The following is a 26372-nucleotide window of genomic DNA, read 5'->3' as shown; positions in this document are numbered from 1 at the left end:
TGGCGAAGGGGTCCCCACTGCCCCGCTCACCCATGAGGCGCAGCCCTGGGCGGAGAGGCGCGGCCCCGAGCTGAGGGGGCGGCGGGCAGGCCCTGAGGGGCGCCGGGCTGCCGGAGGACGTCGTTTGTAGTCTCAAGTGTGTTTTAACCCTTTACCCGCAGATTTTAAGGATAACCTAAACAAAGTGTACGAAGCCATTGAAGAGTCGGACTTCCTGGCCATCGATGGAGAGTTTTCAGGTACAGTTGCACCTGTTTTGTCATTGTGGACTGTTGGCAATCTCTGAGGGGAGGTGGTTTCACCCCGGTGCCCGAGTTCGCTTCTGTGGTGTGTCTCAGTTGGCTTGAAAAAGCTAAAGCTGAGCTACCACAAAGTGATTAAACCACCTGTTACATGTGCCGTAGCAAGGCTTTGGTCAGATACATGTCATACTTGTACTCCCACAGAAATCCTTCAGCATGACAACTGATAGTTGTTGCAGCTCATGGTAAAATACCCAGAAGGTTTTATGTGTGCCATGAAAGCACACATTGGGATAAGTGAGGGAGATCCTGCGGGTGTTTGGACAGGGAAAGGCAGCGCTAAGAACGTGTGTGTTTGTGAAACCCTGAGGGTATGTGCAGCAGAGAGATGCCTCAGTCGGTACTTTGCTTTTGGGATGCAGAGTTCTGTTCATTGATGAAGCTTTTGTTACATGTGGTGTTTGTGGAAGTACAGTTGTTGCATAGTGCTTAAGGTGACTAAGTTATTCAATAAATCTCTGGGTAACACTCTTCCCATTTTTAGTTTGGCTTTGATCCTGCATTGTGTTGTGAAGCCCATTTACATTAGGGTACTGGTAGGTCTTGGCTGCTACTGACATATTGAATAGGAGCCAGAATACAGAGCTTTTGCAGAAGAGTTTTAATTCTAGAATGCCCCTATTAAAATTAGTGGCTTATTGCAGTAGTATTTTTCTCAAATTAAATAATTGTAATACATGGTTTCAGTGAAAGCAATTGCCAGTTGTTGCATTTCTTTGCTGTAGTTAATTTTGTAAAGCTTACCCAAAGCAAAATATGTTCTGCTTTTTCAGGGATCAGTGATGGGCCTTCAGTTAGTGCATTAACAAATGGCTTTGACACTCCAGAAGAAAGGTATCAGAAACTTAAAAAGGTAAAGTCTTTACATGGACTAAAATGAAAACTGAAGCTGCCGCTGGTGCAGCATCTTGTTTGTGTGACCAGCAGGAGGAAAGAGAGATGGAACTTCCTTCCCTCAGTTCTTGTCTCTCTGTGGAATGGAACTGCATACTAAAGTTATCTTGGGCCAATAGTATGATGATTAAATGGGGATGAAAACTAGCAGAAAAACTCTGGCGTGTCTACTTTCAAATTACCAGAAAAACAATCATTAGTTAAGAAGATTCACTTTATTTTGAAATGGAGAGAAATCATATTTGGATGCACCCTGGTAATGTTTAAATGTGTACATGTTTTATTCTCATGCAACATTTTTCTTTCATTTTACAGCATTCCATGGATTTTTTGCTCTTTCAGTTTGGCCTTTGCACTTTTAAATATGATGACACAGAAGAAAAGTATGTTATTCTCTTATTTCTTGTTTTCTTAATTGAGGATTTTCTAAGTACTGACAAGCTGTATTGACATGTAACTCATCTTTTCTACAGGTATATAATGAAGTCATTTAATTTCTATATTTTTCCAAAACCCTTCAACAGAAATTCACCAGATGTCAAGTTTGTCTGTCAGGTTAGTAGAAAAGCAGTTTAATTTTATTTGGTTAGGGTATACCTGAAACAAACTTCAGCTTAAAAGGTAGAAAAATGTAAATTTCTGGGTTGGGTTTTTTTTCTTATAAAGTAAATAAGAATCAGTTAAGAGCAGTCACAAAAATGGAGCTTTAAGGGAATGTCCTTGACTTTAGTTTTTAAATCTTGTTTTGTGTGATTTTTGGAATTTGTGATAATATTCCAGTCTTGGCAAGATGATTCTATTTTTTCCCCCTCTTCTCATTGAACTTCCAGTTTCCTTGCTTTTTTAATCCTTTATTCTCATCTGCTTATCTTGCTTTCACCGCTTCCTAGGCAATTGCCAACATTTTTCTGGTTTCAGATTTGTTCTCCTGAACCACATTTTGCTTTCTTTTATTTCCTCTCTCCACATAATTTGTTCTTTCACCTTTATCCTTTACCATATTCATGGTTCTTGTACCTTATGGAAGTTGAAAATCGATAAGAAAAGTAGCAGAGCCTCAACTCTCAGTGGCTTCTTTGGGGTCTCAGACTTGGTTGTTCTTGGCTTTGGACTTGTATAATTTGTTAAAAAGTGTGAGAATAACTTAACTGATGCCACAGCTACTTTTGCCAATTGTAAAGCCTTTTTCTCTTGTTGCAGAGTTCAAGTATAGATTTTTTAGCAAACCAAGGATTTGATTTTAATAAAGTTTTTCGCAATGGTGAGTTGTTTTGGTTTGTTTTCAATTTCTTTCAATGCCTGCAAAATTTGTGATGACACTTTTCATTGTTTTCTGCAAAAGAAAAAAGGCTGCCATCCATGATGATGTCTTAACACATAATAAAGTTCTTGAATTATTCTTACCTGCTCTACTGTTGTGCTAATGGTAACTCCCTTTCTAAGAACCACTGGAAGGGAAGGGTTTGCTTTCAGTCTGCAGGGGTGTAAGAGAGGCAAATGCCTGAATCCCTGTGCATCCCTAATTAGTCTCTAGGTATTATGAGCTTTTTCTTTTTTTTCCTTAGGAATTCCATATTTAAATCAGGAAGAAGAGAGACAGCTAAGGGAACAGTATGATGAAAAACGTTCTCAAGCCAATGGTGCAGGATCTCTGTCATACATTTCTCCTAATTCCACAAAGTGCCCTGTAACAATTCCTGAAGATCAGAAAAAATTTGTAGAGAAAGTAGTGTAAGTAACCCTGTTTAATATCCTCTGATGTTGTTAAAACTAAAATGTGAACAGTAGTGATATTTTCACATGTCTGTTATTTGACTGTTTGTAAAATGCTGCTCTTTGTGTTGTGAAGCATTTTCTTGTCTTTTGGAGAGAGCTGTAAACTTCCAAAAAATAGAATAATAGATACAGAAGCAAATAATGTGTTTCTTCCAGGGAACAGATAGAAGACTTATTAAAGAATGAAGAAAGTGAAAGTTTGGAACTGGAGCCATGTACAGGGTCAGTTTCTGAAATTGCATTTCTTCTAAAAATTATTTTTTTAGTTTGGTCATATAGAATTAGGGGAGTGACAGGGAAGAATATGTTTACTTGGGTTAACTGCAGCAAAATCTACATTTGACTAATTTTTGAATGTTGAGAATACGTGGTAATATATACAGGGGTCGTAATTTATTTTGAGCTGTAACTTCTGCATGTAGTGGCAAAATATTTTAACTATAGTCAAGAAATGTCTTGTCTGTGTGAGCTGCCTTTTCTTACTGCTGAAGTGATCCAGATGCATTTTATAAAGAAACTTTTCAAATCTTTTGGTTGTTCACAGTTGGCAGTGTGTGACTGTTTGAAGTAGGTTTCCTTCCCAAAATTCTATTTAGCTTTGGAAACTAGATATTTGGAGAGTAAGATTATTTTAAAAAAAATTTTTGAAGACTAATTTAGGAATAGTAGAACCTGGTGAAGCTGGGGATAAGGTACCATCACTGTGTCTGTACTGAGGGATCCTGGCTGCACAATACTCTCTGATGAGAGGATACATGGGTAACTTTAAAACATCATGTACATGCTTTTACAGTTTGGCAGCTGAACATCAGAATTCAGTAAATCTCTTCCTAGCCTATAGTTCTGCTAGCAGTGACTCTTGCTTTAAAAAACTTTCTACAAATGAACACTTAGAGTCAGCTTAAACTGGAAATCATTCCTAGGACACACTCTGTAAAAGGATTATTAGTAACATGATTATCTTTTGGTTTTAGATTTCAAAGGAAATTAATTTATCAGACCTTGAGCTGGAAGTAAGTTACTGGTAATACTGCCTTACTGTATATTTTTAGTACTTTTGATAAAAAATCTGGTAAGATATATCTACTTAACCTTGGCATGATTGATTTAGACTTTATTTTTCCCTTTAAAAAAAGAATTCTGTAATGTTCTGAAGATGAATTACATTAAATTATTTGTGATGGTTAATTTAGATATTAAAGCTTAGTATTTGTTTTATCCTGTGTAAAATCTCTGAGTAGATCAGCACACAGCCTAGAATTATGTAACAAATGCAGCATGGCAGGTTTTTAGTGAGCAGAAAGTGCATGTGCTTGTACAGATTGTGGGCTTGAACTGAAAAAATAGCAGTTCTGTGGTAGGTACAGGTGTGGTTATAGTTTTCTTTTGGATACCAAGCATAAGCACTTCTGATAACTTCATATATTGCCTGAATGTATCTCTTAAGGCCTTAGGGGAAACTCCAAGGCTTTAGTGTAAGATTTTCACTGATGTGACTGCAGGAGTAAGATGTAGAAAATATGCAAGTCTTTTTTTGTTTGTTTAGTTAATTCAGTGTTTCAGCACTGAATCTGGCACTCTGATACTTACACTGAAAGCAGATAAAATAAAGCTTCTCTCTAGAAAATGGGATCTCAAGAAGTGAGCTTGAGAACTAATCTGAAAAAAAGCAGTTGTGTTTTCTACAGTTTTTCAGTGTAATTTTTAAACATGTCTATAGCTTCCTGTAGCATGTAGCTTTATGTTTGATACTTATCCTTGCATCTTCCCTGAGTGGATGGAAGAATGTATTCTTGTGGTTTTTTAACATTCAGCAGTGCTGCTTTACGAGAGCACAGCTGTGTACACTGTGTGTGTGTGTATTGGAGAGAGAATGCCAAGCTGTGAAGGTAGCATGGAGCTAATTAAAGCAGAAGAGTGAAGTTATTGATTGCCCTTGTGTCCTGACCTCTTCACAGGTTTTTCTCTGTTGAAGTATTCTCTTGTGCATCAGTGTTTTGATGCATCCAGGGTTTGTGGCATGAGGCAGCTCACAAATGAGATGGAGATCAAAACTGTGTGAGAAATCAGGGTGGAAAGGACACAAGAGTGTTTGGAGTGTGCTCTCCAGTACTGATTCTGGGAGTAGCCAGAGGCCAAGGAAACTTGCTGGTTCTGAAGTGGCTGCACAGTTGTGGTTAGTTTATTATATTGAGATTAGGAGAGTAATTGCTGCTGGTTAAGCAGGGAAAGGCAATATTCTCTTACTTTTGCTATCAGTTGGATGCTCTGTGTATGGTGTTATTTTGGAAATTAAATGAGATTGTAGTGATGTGATGCAACCCTGTAGCAGAGGTGATGACATTTGAGTTAATAATTCCTACTAAAATCTGCTGGTAGCAGAAGGTTCAGGGTTGTTAATAAGTCCTCAAATAAGTGATGTATTAAAGAGATGCCAGCTTCAAAGGAGATGTCTTGGAGTTGCAAGTAAATGAGAGCATTCTTGTTTTGGATTTCTTGAAAGCAAAGATTCTAGTTTGTGATGAAATATCTAGATGATATTTACTTAATATCACCAAAATAAGAAATTACAGGTTCCACAATAGCATGGGAAATTGTGTAAGTGCCAGTTACTGTTAGGTAATGTAAGGAGGCCAGTTAAATCAGCCTATTGCTTGAAATTTTGCACAATTAACATTAAAGAGAAACGTGTAATAGTTCTTTTATGCCTAAGACTTATAGAAATAATTAGACATGACATTACTAAATTACTGTTGTGGTTTCAACATGCTAAATGCCAAGTGAATAACTATTAATATTTACTTTTCATTTGTTTTGATGTAGGTATCCAAAAGGTATCCACGTGGAAACTCTGGAGTCAGATAAGGTAGCTAGGCCTGTTACTGCCTCTAACATTTGTTCTGTTGAAAGGAAATTGTATTTCTCAGTTTCACTATCTCTCTGATTTTTAGATCTAACTTGAGCTTTTTTATGCAAATTCAAAGCATTTTAAATTGAATACAGTGAACTAGTTTCTATCTGACCAACATATGGATTGTGGGCATGTATTTGTGTGCCTTAATATTACTTTTCAAGTGGATACTAAAAGGTGTTTTAAAATACAGTGGGTCTGATGTGCAGTATTAGTTCAGGTTGTGATCTCAGAGGAAAACCAGCAGCATCATGTGCTGTGTCCTCACTTCCCAGCATAGATCTCTGCTTCAAAAGGTATTTGAAACAAACTCTTTACAAGGAAATGCTGATGATCTTTTTTGAGAAGTAAAAAGTGGGTTTAGGAAAAATTAGGTTTGGTGGATGAAGCAAATACAGCTTTCTAAAATAGGCTTCTGGGAGTAGGTGATAATGTGGTGCCTACAATAGAAACAGCTGTGTTGCCAAGTAACTGCTGCTGAGGTATGGCAGTTTTCTTTACAATGTAAATTTACAGAAACTTGCAGCAGCTTTAAATCTGAACTTTTCAGTGTCATTCCTCAACCTGTACATTTTTTGTTTCAGAAGGAGAGATATATTGTTATTACTAAGGTGGATGAAGAGGAACGAAAAAGAAGAGAGCAGCAGAAACAAGCAAAAGAGCAGGTAAATAAATTCAATTCCATGAGTTTGTGTGAGAGGAAGGGTGAGAATCTCTGACTTCACTCAGCAATGCAAAAATGCAGCATAGAGTTTGGTATTGTTTCCCTTTAGTTTGCTGTGGCTGGCCGAATTTGCTTTTGTAAATTCTACCAGATAACTTAGGCCTTGCAACAGAGCAAAAAGAGTTGCAAGACACTCTAATTTTTTTTTAAAAATCAGAATTTGTGGAATACTGAATGAGTATTCTGGAGTAGTGACTACCTCCTCATATGACTCTGCTCTAACAAAAGTGTGTCCCAGTAAGAGGAAACATCAGTTTCTTGCAGCAATTCTTGAGCAAGTTGTTACATGGTTTGGATTCAGTCTCCTCTTCTCTTACAAAGCTTGCTTGCTCTTGGTTGGCTGAGTTAGTGTCCTGTGCAGTGAATGTGTCATTTCTTGATCAGGGATAGACCCACACTGTGCTCTACTGCTGTGGTAACAAACTGACCAGGAGGTCACACCTGGTGTGTTCAGACACTCTCACTGTTTATTAGACTTTTATTTTGCTTACTGAGTGATGCAAATTTCAGGAGGTCATAAGACTTGAATTGTGGGAGTTCCTGATCAAACTCCTGTCATTTGTGCTTTCATATATCAAGATAAAATCAGTTTGGGTGGAGCAAATAACACTTCTGTGCAGAAATCCTTTTAAGAGGAAAAGAGATCTCTAAAGAGATACTAACTAATATGACATGTCTTTATCAAGAGGGCAGGCTGGGACCAATATACCACTACAGTAGGGTTTTTAGTGGGGGTATTACTTGCTCAAACTAGCAGCATTCAGAGCTGAACTAAAGTAACAGTGAATGTTTATATTGAATTTTAGTTCTGGTTGAATAAAGACAGATAACACAAGGCAGAAATTGCTTCCTTAGACCTGAGAAAGAAAAATCTCTTACAGAACAGTTTGTGCTGTAGTCAGAAACCCCCAAATTAATCAAAAGTCAGTTTATACAACTACAGTGTTATATAATGTGAGTTGCACATTTTAATGTTTCTCCTTGTTTTTTTAAATATCAATAATGAAGAATGTTTCTTTCTTCCTCAGTCTGTGGTAGCATAAAAGTATGGTCTGATTTAATAGGAGTGACAATCAGGATTCAACCTGTTGCATATGTAACAATGTATGTAAAAAAATACAGCTGAAAATATGTAGGTTAATTTTAATACCTTGTGAGCTGTTTGCAGTGTCAGAGCTGCTGAGCACTATTGGGGATCATGTGCTGACAATGAACTGAGTGCAGCTGTTGCTGCTCTGCCTGGGGAGAGGTTTCCCTTCCCTGCAGCAGCCTGTGTTTTGCTGTATTTTGCTTTGTGGCTCAAACACCAGTGATACCATCCATGTGTTTTGTCTGCTGCTGAACAGCACTTGCACAGTGCCAAGGCTTTCCCTCCCACCCTCCCCCAAAAGCCAGGAGGCTGGAGGGAATGGGCTCTCATTATCCTTATCCACAAATCTTATTGTCTGCCTTTGAATTTTGGGTGAGGGGAGTGAGCAAAGGGCAGAGTGGCTGCTTGGGGCACCCCAGGACAGCAGCTTGTGACTCCTCCTGCTTGACAGTGAACTGGAGCTACACAGAAAATGGAAATTCTGTGAGCAGCATCCTGCTTTAACCTTTTGTGTCTTCCAAATATTGACATTTCCTTCATGGTCTGTTCTGGGTCTGTTTGAGGCAAACTGGGGGCATCTGGCAGTTTGCAGGTACAGTTGTGGCAGTTTTTGTATTTGTGTCTCACTAATATCAGAATCTCTCTTACAGGAAGAGTTGAATGATGCTGTAGGATTTTCCAGAGTTGTTCATGCCATTGCTAATTCTGTAAGTTAATGTGATTTTTAATCTACCTTTGTTTGTAATAAAAAAGAAATATTTCAAAGAAAGGATTCTTTTGCTGTTACATTTTGGAGGAGAAGATGAAATACAAGTTAAAGTGACATTTTATGTTTTGTGTTTTACAGTGGTTGAGAGTAGTAGGGTAAGTAAGCTCAAACTAAAGAATGACATGAAGAATCTTAGTCTCTGTAAGAGTCAAGAATAGCAATTTCTTAGGGCTCTTAGATAAATAAGCTTGGGTGGATTTTTCTTTCTCTCTTCCAAAAATATTTTGGTGTTTTTTTCCTTTTTTTTTTTGGCAGTTAAAGGCTGTCAAAGAAGGACTGTTATCATGTCAAATGAATCAAAGTTAACATTTTAAAAAACTGCTTGAGTTTTTTCAAAGAGCTTGCTTGTACAGCATCTGGCATGAGAGGTTCTGCACTGTGAGAAGCCAGACCATGCCCTTAATAACTATTGTATATTATAACCATAAGGAATATATTGTGTGTTGTTGTATAAGCAAATTAAAAGGTGATGAACAGAGAAATGCCTTGACTTCAATCTTAAATAGATTACATTTGGAAACCAAGTTCTAAGTAGCTGTTCTAGTGCATGTTCTCAACATGTGAAGCTGCTGTGAAGCCTGTGATAAACAGTGGGAGTAGAGTTTAAAAAGGAGTGGCTGCTCTGAGAGAATGAAGGTGTGTGGGGCAGGCAGAGAGCAAATGGGGAGGTTTGATGTGTACCTGTTCCTGTGTGCCCTTGGCTGGCAGCTGGGATAGGGGTTTTCACAGGTGCCCTTTGCCATGGCCAGGACTGGAAATGTACCAGACATTTTATGTTATTTTCACAGGGCAAGCTTGTTATTGGGCACAACATGCTGCTGGATGTTATGCACACCATACATCAGTTCTATTGCCCCCTACCTGATGTAAGTAATCTTTTGAGTGTTCAGATGATGAAATCAATGCCTTAATGTATTTGTCTTTTAATATTATCTCCACACTTTCTTCTGAATGGAAGAATTGGTTGGCCTGTGAACAAGTGTTGAAAAGTCTTTTAAAAAAATCTGTTTGGTACTTGTGGCCTTATTGTCATAAATATTTATGTAGAAAGTTCAGTTGGATTGTTCTCCTTTACATTTTTAAAAGGTTCAAATCAGATAGTAGAATTGTGGTTTTTGCTTATGTTGGGTATATTTAACTGACTGACGTGTTATGATGTACTGGTGAGGAGCTGCAGCACAATTATGTGGCATTTTCTCCTTTGTAGTGTACAAAATGGGAATGTGTGGTTTTAAATAATATAGTACACTTTCTAAAATGATAAGCAGTCTTGTAGCAGGATGATGTTCACTGGGATGAAGAGTTATAATGTCAGAATAATTAGAGGGAGCACACTTTGACTGCAGCAGGGCTGTCTAACAGTTCATGACTGGACTATTCAGTTAAACTAAGCAGTGTATTGGCACCAAAACCATTGTCTGAGGAAGCCAAAGGTCTTATTAGAAGGATGGCTCATGTGGTGTCTGGGGACAAACTTGATCATAAGATGGGAAGAAGAAGTTTGGGACCAGTTTGGATGTTGTTGGAATGTAAACTATTGTCAAGAGTTCCTGTATTTTTGACCCTTGGCAGATCTAAACCTGTAGTCTGTCCCTGCATACCTGGAGTGACTGCTTATATTCCATTGAAACAGAAAATGCTGGGAACACTGAAGAACTGTTAACTGGGCTGGAATCAGAAGTAGGGTATAAAACAGGATAAGGTGCTGGCAGTGAGAGAACATTTTATTACTAATGATGGACAAATCAGGAATATGTAGTCTGTAGTTGTGTGTAATTGCAGGTGGTGTCTGTGTTAGTGCTGACAAACACATCTCTTTCAGTGAGAATTCAGTTACTGTAGCTCACTTTTAGAGGCTGTTTGGATAATTGTAGCTACTGCTCTCTGTCCTCCCGAGACTGTAAACAGTTCACTGACTTGGATTTTATCTTCTGGTTTAATGTTAAATTAGGACCTAAGTGAGTTCAAGGAAGTAACATCATGTGTCTTTCCCCGGTAAGTTCTTAGTTCAAACTTTCATCCATTTCAATATAGTTGTAGCAAGCTGATGTTTTTTGTCCTAGCCCTGTACCCTAGCTGTTACTGGAAAAGAAATGGGGATCAAGTTAGATAAATACAATTTTTCAAGTAATTTTGAGCAGATTTTTTCAGAAAAGCAGTGTTGTTGGTTCACTTCTTGGCAAAAGATGCACCCTTGCTGTTCCCCTGGGTTTGGCATGATGTTTGGTGTTTTGAATCTACACTTCATTTGGAACAAGATTTATTTGCTATTAGTTGTTTGCATCTCTTGCTGTTCCTTGGTTGCTGTCCTTTTTCATGCTGAACAAAGCCAAAGAATGTTTTGGCTATTCCAAATCCAACAGTAATTTTCAGTGGGGTGTTTCTGCTGTTTCCCAGCTAATACACTGAAACATGTTTTGAGGATTTGGCAAAATGGGCATTCTTCTGTTTCAACCTATTTAGCTCTTATTTTGTTTCTAGGTTACTGGATACTAAACTGATGGCAAGTACACAACCTTTTAAGGTAAGTGAATATTCTAGAATGATTTGAAGATAGAAAATTACATTAATACATGTGTATTGAAACAAATGATACTGCTTTGTGGAGAAATATGTTGAATAATATTTTCTGTGATGCTCCTTTTATTGTAGATGAATTATTTTTCTTTACCCCTAATCTAAACTTACAGAATTTACAGAATGCAAATTTTTACTTTCCTACTATTGGCTTTTGTCACTTTTGTTTGAAGTTTTATGGTAACTTGGCAGCTTTGAATTCCAAAATATGCAGAGTTTTTGCTAGGTAAAATGTGATTAGTAGATTTTCTTCTTGTTAAGTAGCATGTGCCCTCAGGAGATAAAAAGTGCTGTTCATGAACAAATAGGATCTGGAAGCTGCTTGTATATTCCAAGGCTTAGAGTACTGTGAATGCTGACTTAGATTTGTCTGGAAAAATGCTTTATCATCATTAGGTTCTCTTGTGGCCTTTGCTCTGTGGGTAGTCAGCAGGAGGAAAAAAATTGCAGGTTTCTCTTAAAATCTCTTACAGCCTGAGTTTTATTCCTCTAAAGAAGTATTGAGACAAGTGTTCATAAGCTCTTGTTCCCCCATGTGCCCTTGAATTAATTAAAAAACATGCTGAGGAAGCAGCATCCCTCTCTCTGTAGCTCTGTGACTCCAGAGCATTGCATAAAGAGGTGCTATTGAATGCACTTGTAGGTATTGTCAGGTTTGTGTTGCACACTGCTGTGGTTAGAATGGAGGCTTTGGCATTCTGAAAAGTAGGAAATCTCCATAAGTTTTATGTTTGGTACAGCTGTGTTGATATTTGTGATTCTACAGCAGATACTTGGGTTTTTAGCCTGTTGTTATGAAGCCCTGCTTTTGGGATGCCAAATGAATGCATCATTTGAGCTTGTTCATTGTACTTAGTTCTTGATAACTTTTCAGTCTGCAGATTTGATGAGTGTAAACAGCTAAGTTTGATTGAGAACCAAAGGAAATCTGGTCCTCATCAATCTCAGACAACTTTAAGAAAGATTGTGTGACGTGTTTTGCTTTCTCTGGCTGTTAATTCTGAATGTTTCCATTGTACTGATTGACAAAACATATTTGATTCAAGAACTTCAGTAAGGAATTAATCTATAATATATCTTTGTGGCTCTTAATTTTATGCATATAATTCATCAGTAGATTCACTGATGCTGCTCAACTAAGTTGATGTGTAGGAGCAACTTTCTGATTGTCAGACTTCTTTCACTGTCTCTCTGTTACTTTAAATCAGCAGTATTTACATTGTAAAACTATTCAAGAATGTCTAGTCAGCAAGCACATTTCAATACTCACCTTGAATGCCTTCAACCATTAAGATGAGTATTTAGAATATTTGCCCTGCTGTTTGTGCTGCCTTTAACTTGGCACATGTACCCTGCATGAAACCAGATACAAATAGAAATATTACTTTGGCATAATCCCTCAATAATTCTGAGCAGCATTAATAAATGCTTATGATGTAAGTGAGGCAAGGTAACTGAAATTTGTCTTGACACACCTCTGGTGCATTAGTTTGAAATAGGGCTTTGTGTAAATCCTTGGAGAACACCAGGTGGCAGCAGTAAATACTCATTTGATCCTGTTTGATTTCAGTTTCCAGGGAAAATGTGCTTGACATTGGCAATTAATGATGGCTTTTCTTGCAGGAGCTCATTAATAATACATCACTTGCAGAACTGGAAAAACGTTTAAAAGAGGTTCCATTCAGCCCTCCTAAAGTTGGTAAGGATATTTCAAAATGCTCTTATTTCTGAAATGCTTTGATTATGTTTGTTCTTGGTCTGAATTATAAATTCCCTGCTCATACTGAGTGTTTTGATGAAGAGACTTTAAATGAGGGCACTGTACATCAGTGCAATTATATTTAGAAGTATACCTGGAACTTCATAGGAATCTAGACAGAAAAGAATGGATGAGCTCAGTGAACAGCAGTTTCACCATCTTCTAATGATGGATTTGTTTTCTTTTAGGTTGATTTTTGGGGATTAATATGAAATTTGTTTAAAACTTTCATTTGATGGTTGTCCTTTAGATCAAAGCCAGAGGCACTTGGACAGGAGGCACTTGGACAAACAAAACTAAGAAAGCTTCTACAGCAGTGACCAGTTGTGTGTGTTCTAGAAATTACTACAGTTCTTTTAGCAGGAAAAAGGGCCTTGAGGTGAACAGAAGGATATTTAATCAAAGGGCAAGCTTAGCTCAAGGTTCTGGAATTTTTCTTAAGCTGCTAATTTAGAAAAGGGAGAGCAATACTGTAGAGTGGAGTATGTTGAAAGGGAAAGTTTTCAGTGCTTGATCAAAATCAAGATGAGCAGTATTTTTATATTGCTGAATGTGCAGAGCATAAACCCCAAGTGTATTTGTCAATAAAGACATCTTTAAATCACTCAGTTTAGTCTTCATTTAAATATCTTGAAAAATCTGACCTATCTATCTGGTTAATAGTGAAGCTTTTAATTAGACTGTTCTCTTAAATGCAAGTCAGGAAAAAAGAGACTTTGTGGGGAATTCCACTGTCACTGTCTTACAATTAATGCTCCATTTTGGCTGAGCAGGTGTGGGGATTAAGGGCTTTTTAAGGGGAAAGACTCTCCATCTTATGAACCTATTATAATTTTAAAAAGCAAAAAAACCCTGATTTTTAAAGAACTTAAGAAAATTTGAAGATTCTGCAAGTTGTATAAATTTCCCCAAATGATGTTATGATCTAACAAAATAAGCCTGTTGGTAAGCATACAGGACTAGCTTTATCTTCTCTGATAGTTATTTATAAATGTCTTTTTCTCCTCAGAAAGTGCAGAAGGATTTCCAAGTTATGATACAGCATCTGAACAGCTCCATGAAGCAGGGTATGATGCTTACATTACTGGACTGTGCTTCATTTCCATGGCTAATTTCCTAGGTACATGTGAAATCTTTTCCAAACCTTCTGCCTGGTGCTCTCTGTAGCTGCTTATTACATACTGAATTTATTCTTCCTTCATCAGGTTCATTCCTCAGTCCTCCGAAAAACCATGTGTCTGCTAGATCAGAACTCATTGAACCTTTTTTTAACAAGTAAGTAGTTGTATAAATCCTGCTAACACAAGGAAGTACAACACCAGCTTCAGCAGATCTACCTCTAGCCATGGAATCAATAGCTAACTGCATTTTTCTTTAAACTGAAGTTTTTCTGGCTTTCTGATTCATGCTGGTATTGCTGGAGAGGCTATGAAATAAATACCTTTTAGGAGGATGGTTTACCTGTGAAAGGACACTTAGAGTACCTGGCCTGCTTTAATGGCCTTGCCATTATTTCTGGAGTAAGCTTTGGAAGTGGTGGAACTGAAGAAAAACTGGTCAGGTGTTTTTTATGTTGTAGAGCCCTCAGTAACTGGTGATAGTGAAAACTGAGTGTGCTCATCAGGCTGGAAGAACTAAAATATCCCTGTGGTGTTCAGTCCAAATAACACAAAGCATTGGTATTGACATTGTTGGGTAACCCATTTTTAAGATGGCATAAGAAATATACGTGTATGATTTATGGAATGTTGCTATAAGCAGTATTTTGGTTTTGAATTGGATCTTCATGCAAACTCCTTGAACAAATTGAAGTAAAACTTGGGGAATCTAGAATCCTTTATGCACAGAGTCAATCCTTTACATAATTAATCTGTAGATTTTACCTTAGGAAACTTCTAAAGATGCTGCAGTCTGTCACATAAAGAACAAGGAGTTGAAATTAAAAAGATTCTAGTGTTTACTCTGTGTAAATTCAAGAGAAATTATTGAATTTCAAACCTGTAACACAAGAGTTGGCAAAATTAATTATTTTATCTTCAGGTGGCCCACACAAATGAAAAAATCATTGTGATCAGTGGCGTTCACCTTTCATTGTTCTGAAAATTTTATCATTATGGTGACAGCAGTTGCTATGTTCTCTTGACACTGAGACATGTGAGGCAGTAACTCCATATATTTTAGCAGATGCTACAAATATTCCCTAGATGGAACATGGACTCAAGTGACTGCTTGATTTGAATGTGAGGGCAAAGATAGAATTGATCAGCACAATTTCATTTTAAGATGGGATTTGTCACTAGGTTGTTGGTACACACATGCCAAGTAGTAAGTGCCAATTGAGCAGGATAATTCTTCAATAATAAACCAAAATTCTTCCTAGAAATGCATATTTGCAACAAGTACAAACAGCAACTTCAAGAGCTGTCACAATAGTACATTTCAATTTAAGCCTTTCAAATTAATTGTGTACTTGAAATATGACATTCCTCTAGGAGTGGCATTTCAAAGTTGTGAGAGTGAGTGAGAGAAGCCTGCTGTGTCTGTTCTGGCTTCAGGGTTAACTGCCTGACTGCAAAGAAAGGGAGAGTTTACAAACTGTAGGGAGAACAGCTGCCTTTTTTTTTTTAACTTTTTTAAGCAAGAAATGAAAATTACTGTTTGCAAGAAAAGAATGTTTGTCCATTCTGCCATTATTGAGAACATATAGTTTTAGAAAAGCTATATATTGTTTTTAAATCATGGAAACTTGGAAGACTTGCCATGTCTTGCCTTCACATAATTTTAGAAGCTTTGCCATATTCTAACTAACATCTGCCACATCACCCAAGTCAGACCCTAGAGGTGAGACTCTCACCTTTTCCTTACAGCAAGCAGACCAAGGCTGGTATTTTTCAAGCTAATTTTCTTTCTCCTATAATGTAAGACTAGCAAACCAGAATAAGGCAACTAATTTTTTCTTTTTTTTTTTAGATAAAGAATGTTTAAGTACACGTCAGAAGTCAGAGCTGTGGGGTGTTTCAGTGAACAAGGCTTTTGCTCTCTTCACTCAGTCCCTGCAGGTCTCTGTGTGCAGCATTTGGTGTTTTTAGCACCTGTAGCAGCACCCAGGGCTCTGCAGTTCAGAGTTCCCCAATGTCCCCTGGTGAGTGTGCTGCTCCTGGGGCTTTTTGGCAGGTGTGCCCTGGGCTGCCAGCCAGCTCCTGCTGCACCTGCTTGGCTCCAGTTTGTGGTCTAGACTCTTTGCCCAGCTGAGCATCCTCTTCCTGCTGGGGAGGAAAACACAATCTTCCTCCTTCCTCCAGAAGTCCTGCCTGATCCTCTGGGCAGCAGTCAGAACAAGGAAAGCTTTTCGTTTGTAGTCATATTCTTCAAGCAAAACACAAACTACAGCATGCAAACAGAAAGCTGAACAAATGGAAGTTATACCTTGTGTCCCAAGTTTTTCCTGAAAGAAGCTGAGCAGAGGAGTTTAGTGTAAGGCAGATATTTAGAAGCAGTGTTCTCAGTTTGAACTGTTACCCAGACAGTCTTGAAAATGTTCTTTAAAACAGACCATGATTTTTTGGGTTGTATATAAAGTCTTAATTTCAAGATATCTGTGTATTAGATGTTAATATTTAACTACAGTTCAGTGATTAAATTTTCACATCATTGCTAGAACTTTGGAAATGTTTCCTGTTTGAATGGGCTTGCACTAATGTGATTTAAATTAGTAAATTTGAAATTAAAAAATCAAGCTTTGATTTTTATGAACTTAGCTTTCAACTGAAGGTAGTACTTTTTTCCAGAGTAATTTTGATATCTTTCATTATGTCATCAAAATTATGGAACTTCCTGGCTGGCTGTTCAACAGTAATGGCCAGGATATATGTTAATGTTCATATAGAATAATGATGAACATAGGTAAAATCTTTACTTTTAGGGCTTTTGTGAGAGTGGAACTGATTAAAAACAGACTTTCCCTTAGGGTTGTTTGGCTCTTTTAGGCATAATGCAGTAAGTTACATGATAAACAACTCAATAAAGCAGGAATTCCAGAGATGCATTTCTGTAATCTTTATGCTTTATTGTATATACAACATCTTTGAAAAATCCTGTTTGTCTGCTGTGAGTAATCCCCAGTGAACATTTATGAGTTGAGATGATGGGACTCTTTATTGCAGTATCTAAACTCTTGTATGTATAATTTGGGTACTGTTATTGTCTCATACACTTATGAGTTGGTTTGAAATTTTTTGACTGGTTTAGGGCAATGGCTCTTCCATTTCTTCCTGCCCCCACCCACAAGCCCCACAAACTTTTAATGACAATGTTCTTTTGTATCTCCTTGGGTTGTTTGAATGCTGTTTATTCTTTTGCTGTAGCTGGAGGCAGAGGATGGAAGAAGTGTAGAGAAATGAGAACACCATATTTTATTGAGCTGAATAGCATCATGGCCTGTAGAAATAGAAATTAGCTTAGAAATGTTTTTTATACAATGGATATCAGAAACTAGAAATGTTTTTTATACAATGGATATCAGAAACCAAAATCCATGCAAATCACTTGAGTTTGTGCTATATTTCTAGAAAGTTTCTCATAGGGAGCTGTGTTCTCTGGCATGTACTGGAAATCCCTCAGCTTTTCTATATTAATTTACTTTTCTTTGCAAAATTACTGCAAAAGGAGATTGGTGTGTTTTTGTGCAGTTTTACCAATAACTTCCCACTCTCACTGTAGGAATACTTGCAGCCACGTGTGGCTGAAGTAGTCACTGACCTGGACTGGTAAACTGAGCTGGGTTAAAAGAAATCTCTTTTCTTTTTTCAGCTAGATCCATTTCTCTGCACAGTTCACCACACAGCTGTGAAAACTTTCATCCTAGCTCAGTGCAGAGGAACAATGTTGACTCCTTGAGATTATTTCTGCACTGCTGTGCCTGGCACAGTGATGGCCTTCCTCTCCTCGTTCCCTTTGACTTGCCACAGAAACAACTGTTTTCCAAGTGGCTCCCTCAAAATACCCCAGAGTTCTTATTGAGAAGTGGATTTCTGTCCTCTGTGTGATCTGGCTGTAGTCCCTAAACAGTGTAGGAAATAACATTTTTTTAGCTTGGTCTGCTTAGCTTTTAAGGAAGGACAGCTATGACACTGATTCTCACAACACTAACTCTCAACTTCATGAATCCAGCTAATTCAATATAGAGCTCATGCTGTCATACAGAAAAGTCTTATTAATTTAAATGTTTGCAGTTAGATGAGGAATCCTAGAACCACAGTTATGGATACTTAATTATGGATTATGTTGGAGCTCAGTGTTCATAATCCATGTGGTGTAAGTTAGTGCTGCAAGCTGCAGTTACTTCTGTTACACACCTGAATTGCACTTGATACTAAAATCAGTATTTAGGCTGCAGGGAGTATAGATGTATATGTGTGTGCTGTTTAGTGACATAATTGTTTGGCCAAACAAATAAATGTAGGATTTGTCTCAGGGAATAAAAACCTGATCCTAATTAATTTCAGGTAAATGTATTTTTTTGTCAGTAGTGTGTTCTTGCAATTGGCCACTGTATTGCTTTCCTCAGTATGATAAACCCTGGGGCAGGGAAGCTTAATTAGTTTTCTCCCCAGAAGTTTTTGTTGTGTTTTTAGTAGACTTCATCTTTATTTTTATGAAAACCTACTAAACTTACTTATTTGAGTGCTTTAAAAATCAATCCCAAAAAACTTGGCAAAAGTTTGTTCGGATTATAACTTGTCTTAAAACAAACCTACCTTTTTTTTTTTTTTTTTTTTTTTAATAAAACCTCCCCCTTTTGCTGAGACTCAGAGGATAAATTAGGTGGGACAGTGTGTGGCACAACTGGTGCAAGTTCTCACTCTTGGATAAGGAATTGGGCTTAGAGGGTCTGTTTTGTTTTAACATACCTTAGAATAAGTTTGGGATGGTTATTCTGCTGCTTTAGAAGAAACATGTAAAAAAACTATAAAAAGGAAGAGGTCTTCAGGCAGAAATTTGCTAATGGTTCTTTTCCATATTGCTTCTAGGCTATTTCTTATGAGAGTAATGGACATACCATATCTCAATTTGGAAGGACCAGACTGTAAGTAGCTTCTCTCATTGGAAAAGTAGTACCATTCTGACACACTTCCTGGAGAAGGAAGTGAAAGATTAATTATGTATATCTAAAGCAAGGATATCAGCATATCTGTTAGCTGTGTTTAGGTTATTAGCTACTTATGAAATGATTTAAATGTGTCTGCTTCCTTGTTTTCCTTTAACAAAATACTAAACCCAGAAATTCTTCAACTTTGACCAGAGAATCTGTATTATAAAGGGGGCTGAAGAGAACAAATTAAGTTAATGTAACTAAATGAGAGAGTTTGAAATTAACAGCTTTATTGTTATTTTGGGGTACTATTCTTATGTACCATATCACAAAAAAGCAGGCTCTTCACACTGTCCCCTCCCCCCAGCAGTAAATACAGAATGCAAACTAGTGAGTAGCAAATGGTTCTGAAATCTTGTGGCCACTTTGTTTCTCAGTTGCTGTGCAGTAGTACCTCTCCTTACCTTCAGCCTGAACATCAAGATTCTTTTGCACATGGGATTATGATAATGGAAAAATATGACTTAAAATATTTTTACCTTTCTGGTTATTTCAGTTTACAGACCTGGAGCTGTAATTAATTGATCATATATTTAAATTAAACTAGATTCTACTACTGTAAATGTCCTTACTTTTATGGGATGTTTCATTATGAGGGGGAAAACTTTGGATGAGAGTTCCTACTGATGCCTTGACTTAATAAAGTGTGAAGCCCTGGAAGTCAGTCTGGTCCTTGATTAGATAAATGCTTAATTTTATATTGAGGAGTCAGATATGCAGTGTCTTGAAAATTGTACCCATTTGGAAGCAGTACTGATGTGGAGACATTTTCCACTCCTTGCATTGGAAAGCTTAGACTGGAGTGTGGCTCTATTAGATGCCAGTGTAATAGTAACAGAATGCAGTTCTAGAGAGATGCAAGTAACTGTTGGAAAGTACATGCTGTAAGGGCATAAATTTAATTTTAAATTCAGTTAGGTGGTCAGATCACTGAGCTCTGGCTCTGCTGGAATGGTAATCTAATTACATTGCATCTTCCTTCCCCAACTGTTTGATACTGAGTGGAAGAATGGGTAAATACTGTGGGTCATTGAGAGAGTGCCAAAGCTACTAATTTGTAAAGATGCTACTTCCACTTGCTGGCCAACTTACAGGATTGTTTTGATACTTTGCCAAGAAGGGCTGCCAAAAAAGAGTCTGCCTCTGAAAGTCTGTCTCTTTTATCTGAAAGCCACTCCTGTAGAACAGACTGATGCAGATATTCTAGGAGAACCTGAGCCAAGGAGGCTCTCTAAGGCTCTAAACAGAAAGCATTGCAGGGGTGGCACATTTTAGCCACTGGGCTGGTTGTTTGGGCTGGCTGGTTTAGCCACTTCAGTTGCTTTCTGAGATGTAAACCCCACTGTGGGTTCAGGAAGCAGTCTGGTGGTTGTTTGCAGAGAAGCAAAGCCACCTGAAGAGTACAGCCAGGTTTCTGTGGGAGGTGCACTTGGGGTCTGTATTTTTAAAAAAGAGATGAGGCACAGCTGACTAGGTGACTGTTATAATTTGTATGTTTCTGTTTGTCACATAGTGAAACAGCAAGTTTGTGCAATTTTTCCTTAAATAATGAATTTCAGTAACATGTGTTAAGTTAAATAGTATTGAATATGTGAATGTGGCTTTCATCATCTTTTGTTAAAATGTGTGTTAAAAACTCATTTAAAAGAATGAAGTTGCTGCACAAGATAAAAAGGAAAGGGAAGAAAAAAACCACATAACCACATTAGATGACAGTTTTAGGATATTCTAAAGATACAAGCAGTGACTCTTATTTTAACAAAAACATTTTTGTTTTGTAGTGCAGCCCAAACGAGATCATGTTCTTCATGTTACTTTTCCCAAAGAGTGGAAGACTAGTGACCTATACCAGCTTTTTAGTGCCTTTGGTGAGTGATATAGTCTGTCTTGTTGTTGGTGGTGGTGGTGGTTTTTTGGTGATTTGGTTTTGTTTTGGTTTGGTTTTTTGTTTGTTATTATTGATAAGGTAAACTTCTGGTTTGATTTGTTATTTTTAGTCTGTGGGTGCAGACTTATTGCTAGCGTAGGTAATGATGAATCTCTTGTAATGTTTGAATTTGATGTCCTGTGGACTTTGTAATGATGTGTTGAAAATTACTGTTCTTATTAACTGCTTTTTAGAACTCTTTATTTTGGTGCTTGTTGAATATTGTGGATCTTTTATCCTTTCATCTACAGCCTCTTCTGATAGGAAGTAAGAATTTATATAGGTGGAAAAACAGAATGGGGATTGGTGTGGGACAGATGGAGGCTTTAGGAACAGGGTTCATCCTGCAGCCAGTGTAAAGCCAAACTCCAGCATGGGAGTCTAGGCAAGCAATTAAGCTTGAAAATAACCAGGTTGATTTCCAGATTGTGAACCATCCAAGTGAGAAGAAACAGCAAAAAGGGTAGTTAATAACTGGACCAGTAGTCCTGTTATTGCTCTACTTAGTAGAAGTATGAAATGTAGGTATCTGGAGAGGTGAAGTAATAGATGATGTGGAAGAAGAGACCTTATCTCTTGTGGCCTGGTGCTCTGTCTGTGCAGGGTCTCTGGAGCTGCATCCAGCTCTCTCAGTTCCTTGTGAGCATTCGATCTTCACTGCAGCAGGGGTTAGTGGATTGGTAGGATTTAATAGCCCCGACTGGGAGATGTAGGAGAGAGAATGTAGAGAATGAACAGCAGCTCCGCGAGAATGTAGAAATGGCAGGATTCTCGCGGAGCTGCTCTTCGGGGTGAGGAGCGCGCTTTGTGCCCCTCGGTTCCCGGCGCTTTGTGCCCCTCGGCTCCCGGTTTCCCCCCCTCGGTTCCCGGCGCTTTGTGCCCCTCGGCTCCCGGTTTCCCCCCCTCGGTTCCCGGCGCTTTGTGCCCCTCAGCTCCCGGTTTCCCCCCCTCGGCTCCGGCGCTTTGTACCCCTCAGCGCCGCCGCTTCCCTACGTGGGACGGGCACGGCCGCCAGGGGGCGCGCTCATACGCCGCTCAAGGCTCGCTTTGGGACTTGCCGATTCCCGCAGCTCTCCAGATTTTAGAGCTGAATGTTTTCATATTGCCATTTACAAACTCCAGGTTTGTAATTAATCTATTTTTTTTTGAAGTCTTTTTGCCATGGTATTTCAAAAAACCCTGCAGATTATTCCTTCCAAAAGTCTGGAATACAGAAGTACCCATGATTTTCCAGTTGTAGGTGGGTAGGGGCGGAGTGGTACAGCGTGAGGTTAAGCGATTTACCAAAAGCTACAAAAAAAAAAAAAGGCAGTAGCAGACATGAATTATCCTAAGGTATTACATCAGTTAAAGCGAAGTGTCTTGAAATCAAGCAGTATTAGTCGAATTTTACAGAAAAATTATTTTAGAATGAATTCAAGCAGAGTTATATTCTTCTATGGAGCTTCTAACAAAATATGGTGAAACAGCTGAAAGGGCTGCAGTGTCACACTTGGAACTGGTTTACATTTGCTACTCTAGAAGGGGTGTTCATGATTCTGAAATCCTTCAGGACTGCCTGCATACCAACTGGACACCTGTTCATGCAAGATGTTTTTATAGTCTCAGGGGTGAATGTAGTTTCACTGTACCAGTACTTGCAGCACTATGCAGTCTCTTAGAAGACTTTAGATTCTTAAATTTGCATTGTTTATTTGGTCATGCTGATGTGAAATAGGAAGTCATTAAAACAGGATTTGCTGGAATACAGCTTCAGTGTATAGCTTTAAGTTCTACTTAAATTAATGTCTTTGGGCTTTTGATTCAAACTCATACTATCGAAGTATTATAAAAACTACTGCTTAATTACCAGTAGAAATAATGTAGGAGATGTACAAGAACAGAGTATAAAAAAGAAAATGTTTCAATTATGTAATCCATCAGTATGATTTTATTCTGTGGACTTTATCTAGTTTGCATGTTTGAGCTAATATGTGGAGAATTTTCAAATTTCTTTATAGAAGAAATACATTTTACTTGCGCCTTCATGTCATTGTCCACCCATGCCACCACCAGTGGCATTCGTCAAAGTATTGAAGACTTGATGAGCAGAGAGAGAGATTTCCTGGTTTATTTCTCTAGAGCTGGTGTTCCATTACATTGCTGTCCATGGCTTATCTGCACTGGCCTTGCAGTGAGCTGGCACAGGGCTCTGGTGATTGCTAAATATTGTACTGCAGCTGCATTTGCTTTCCAGATCTTTATTTGCATTTCACCATACTTCTGAAATGCACAATATTTACTGAGTGCTTAGCAGTATTGCTGAATGATTTAATTTATTAATCTTATCTCTCCTAAATTCTTACTTCTTAATAATGATGAAATGTGGCAGTCTGAAGAGAGCATTTCTTAAGCATGGAGAGTTGCATAAGAGCATTTGTTGCGGTTTGCTTCAGATTGGAACTCAGTGTCTGCTATTTAATGTTTGACTTTCTTTAAATTCTGTATTTAAAATTTATAAATCTGAGTATAAAAGCAAGATATGTTGGCAGGTGTTGAAACCCTTTATTAGCTAAAAATGCAAAGTCAAAAGTCATGTGGAATGCATCAACCTTTCTGCAACAATAAATAAGGATCTCATACTGAAATTATGTGCCACCAATAGGTTGGATTTTTATTAATTTATTTTTATTTGGCACTTAGTGAAAATATGGATTCTGAAGTCCATCTGAATAATAGCTGAATTCCTTTAGGAATTTTTTTTGTCTGTTGCTGATCCTATTTTATACTGAGGGCAAAATTGCAAGGTATTCAGGAGAATTTTTCTTTCTGATCTATCTTTCAGTCTGCTCGGGTAGTTTGAAATTAACAACCTGTATATATAGGAAGAGGACACAATATGGACAGCATTTCTGTGTTCCAGAGTTACAACAGAATATGGTCTCGCATGTCTGAAATGATTGTTTAGAAAATTTTGTAATTAGTAATACAAAATGGGAGAACTTTATACACAAATAATTTTAGAGCAAAGACTTAGCAATGCATATAGAGAAATATGAATTTGTACAGTAATTTCTGTCCTTTAAAGGAAACTCCATGTCGGGGTCCTGCCAGATTGCACTGCAGTTCTGAGCTGCAATCACAGCTCAGGCCTTGCTTGTGTTGGGAAATGTTAATGTCCTGCCAAAAGGATGTTCTCCCTACACCAAAGAGACTTACCCATAGGCAGCAGAGTTCTGTGTTCTTCAAAGGCAAAATTATTAGAAATTGAATTTATGTGCCCTAAAATATGTTTAAAGAAATTCTAACTTCATGGTGTAGATTCATCTTAATAGCAACCTTAGCCCTTCAGTACAGGGAGATGTCAGAAACCATACTGAATTAATTATGGATTTGGCAATGATCAAAATTATTATAACTTAAACTCCTAAATAGCTGGCTACTCAAATGTATAGCATGCGAATGAAATCTATCTAGGCTTTTATTTTTTTATAATTAGAAAATCTGTTTATAATCTGGCTGGATTTCAGAAGAGATTTCTATAACCTTGTAACCCATAGACTAAATTAGATTTCAATAGATTAAACAACTGAGAATAAATGTATTTTAGCCATTTTGCATCGTTGTTTTTAACCTTGTAATGTCTGAAGGTTAAATGGTGGTGTAACATTATATATAACTTGATTTTCTAGTCTACGTGAAAAAAATGGCACCAGTTTTCAATATCTGAATTGTACTAACAGTAAAGCACTTAAATAAGGACAGGAGAGGTAAGCACAGGAGATGTAAATGGATTTCAGACTATAATAAGACCTTGTGTCTGGAATGGGAATCCTTTCCTCTGCTTTTGCTTGATTATGAGCTCTTTTAGTGCTAATGTGACATTTTAAGCCATTCACATAGAAAATGCACTAACTGCTTGATGAATAGGGGGACTTATTTCCAGTCACTGTTCCATTGTAACAGCTTCCAAATGAGGTCCAGATTTTGTGCATTTGTCCTCATATTGACTCAAATTAAGTTTTTAGTTCACATCCAGGAAATTATGTATAGTGGGATTCAAACAAATCAGAGTTTGAAAATTTAGTATCTCAACAGTGGAGTTCTCCCTTGGTGTGATCAATCCTCTACCTACCCCTTTCGACTGGAATTTATCATCACTCAAAGAGCTGTTATTTATTTAAGTGAAGGGCTGAAATTCCCAAATAATCACTTCAGTTTATTTTGTAGACTCATACATGAAGGGTGGATGTGAGGGTCTGGGATGTACAGGATGCTCACGCTGCCCTGACTTTCTGGGCAGTTCCAGGCCCTTGTGCAACTGGGTATGAACTACACACCTGTACAGTGGACAAAAGCCTTCTCAAGTGCAGTTACTCCTAGTTTTCTTTTTTATGTCATATCATACCAGATAAAAGTGTGTGACTAAGTCTAAATTAAAAGTAGTCATAAAAATTTCTTTTGCTTTTCTAGGTAACATTCAGGTTTCGTGGATTGACGATACATCAGCATTTGTCTCACTGAGCCAGCCAGAGCAAGTACAAATAGGTGAGTGTTGGGTTTACTTCAGCCTTAAGACTTTAACTGGCTCCTGCAAAATGCTCTGAGCCAGCAGGGTCTGTGATTCTAATGGCAAAACCACTGACTTGTTTGGAGGAACTGGACTTCCATACAGCAGCAGATGTGTTGGCAGCAAAGACAAGCCCAAACTGGACTTGCTTGAGAGTTTTGTGTTTCATTCCATGACCCTCCAGTACCTAAACCTGTATGTAGAATAGTGCTGGTTTCTTCACTTGGGGCTGTATTTATTGAGGCTATTTACTGTTACTTTGCACAGGGTATAACTGTCAAAGACTTTTGTGGTTTTCACCTCCAAGTACCCTTTGGACTGATGCACATTTGGTTTGGTTTACATTTACAAGGAATAAATGCAGTGAGAAGCCTTTTGGTGCTATTGTAGAGCACATGCAAAATAAGAGTGTCCAAAGAGCCTGGACTGCTAATGTGCCTACAGTCTGTGTAGGAACAATGTGCAGTCTCTCCAGACATAAGTTTGTAAATTTTTATTTGAACATTTGAAAATATTGCTGTTAGTTATGTGGGAAAACAGTCTTCTTGGTGTGTTGGGTTTTAGGTTGGGTTTGTTTGTGGTTTGGGGATTTTATGTTGTTTTGGAGGTGGCTTTGGGGTGGAGTTTTTTAAAGATTTTTTATTTACTTTAGTTGAATCCAGAAGCTCTTAGTGGTTTCTCTAGTTGTTTTGGGCATTTATTTGAGTTCTGACCCATAACCTTACTTCAGGGAACAATGGCTGGAATTTAAGGCCATTATAGATGATCATTTGGGATATGTTGGGTAATGTAACCCCCATTTACTGAAATGCTTGCATCAGATGCTGTGGGACCAGTGAGAGCAGCAGTATATGTAACTCTTCTGATTAACTGACTAAAATTTTGTTGCACTTAAGAGCTTTTCAGACAGAATTCTTACAATTAAAAAAAGATATAAAACAGA

General features: G+C 37.8%; 1 protein-coding gene across 2 annotated transcripts in view; it reads left to right on the top strand.

Moving 5' to 3' along the window:
- Positions 1–26372, top strand: part of PARN (poly(A)-specific ribonuclease) — a 40024-nt gene that overhangs the window by 179 nt on the left and 13473 nt on the right. The window contains exons 2-21 of one of the 2 annotated variants that reach the window (XM_058035826.1): positions 162–239; positions 1076–1155; positions 1512–1579; positions 1670–1751; positions 2397–2457; positions 2762–2927; positions 3129–3194; positions 3947–3985; positions 5796–5838; positions 6468–6548; positions 8348–8404; positions 9255–9332; positions 10418–10461; positions 10948–10990; positions 12667–12742; positions 13812–13922; positions 14008–14077; positions 18832–18887; positions 20735–20821; positions 25333–25407. In XM_058035826.1, coding sequence (XP_057891809.1) covers positions 162–239; positions 1076–1155; positions 1512–1579; positions 1670–1751; positions 2397–2457; positions 2762–2927; positions 3129–3194; positions 3947–3985; positions 5796–5838; positions 6468–6548; positions 8348–8404; positions 9255–9332; positions 10418–10461; positions 10948–10990; positions 12667–12742; positions 13812–13922; positions 14008–14077; positions 18832–18887; positions 20735–20821; positions 25333–25407 — 1461 coding nt within the window. Of the gene's footprint in view, positions 1–161; positions 240–1075; positions 1156–1511; positions 1580–1669; positions 1752–2396; positions 2458–2761; positions 2928–3128; positions 3195–3946; positions 3986–5795; positions 5839–6467; positions 6549–8347; positions 8405–9254; positions 9333–10417; positions 10462–10947; positions 10991–12666; positions 12743–13811; positions 13923–14007; positions 14078–18831; positions 18888–20734; positions 20822–25332; positions 25408–26372 lie in introns of those variants that run through there. The other variant, XM_058035827.1, reaches the window with a different exon arrangement.

Source organism: Melospiza georgiana, chromosome 16 (genome assembly GCF_028018845.1).
Source record: "Melospiza georgiana isolate bMelGeo1 chromosome 16, bMelGeo1.pri, whole genome shotgun sequence".
Lineage (NCBI taxonomy): Eukaryota > Metazoa > Chordata > Aves > Passeriformes > Passerellidae > Melospiza > Melospiza georgiana.
Note: the sequence above shows the minus strand (reverse complement) of the source record. Positions and strands in the feature narration are given on the sequence as shown.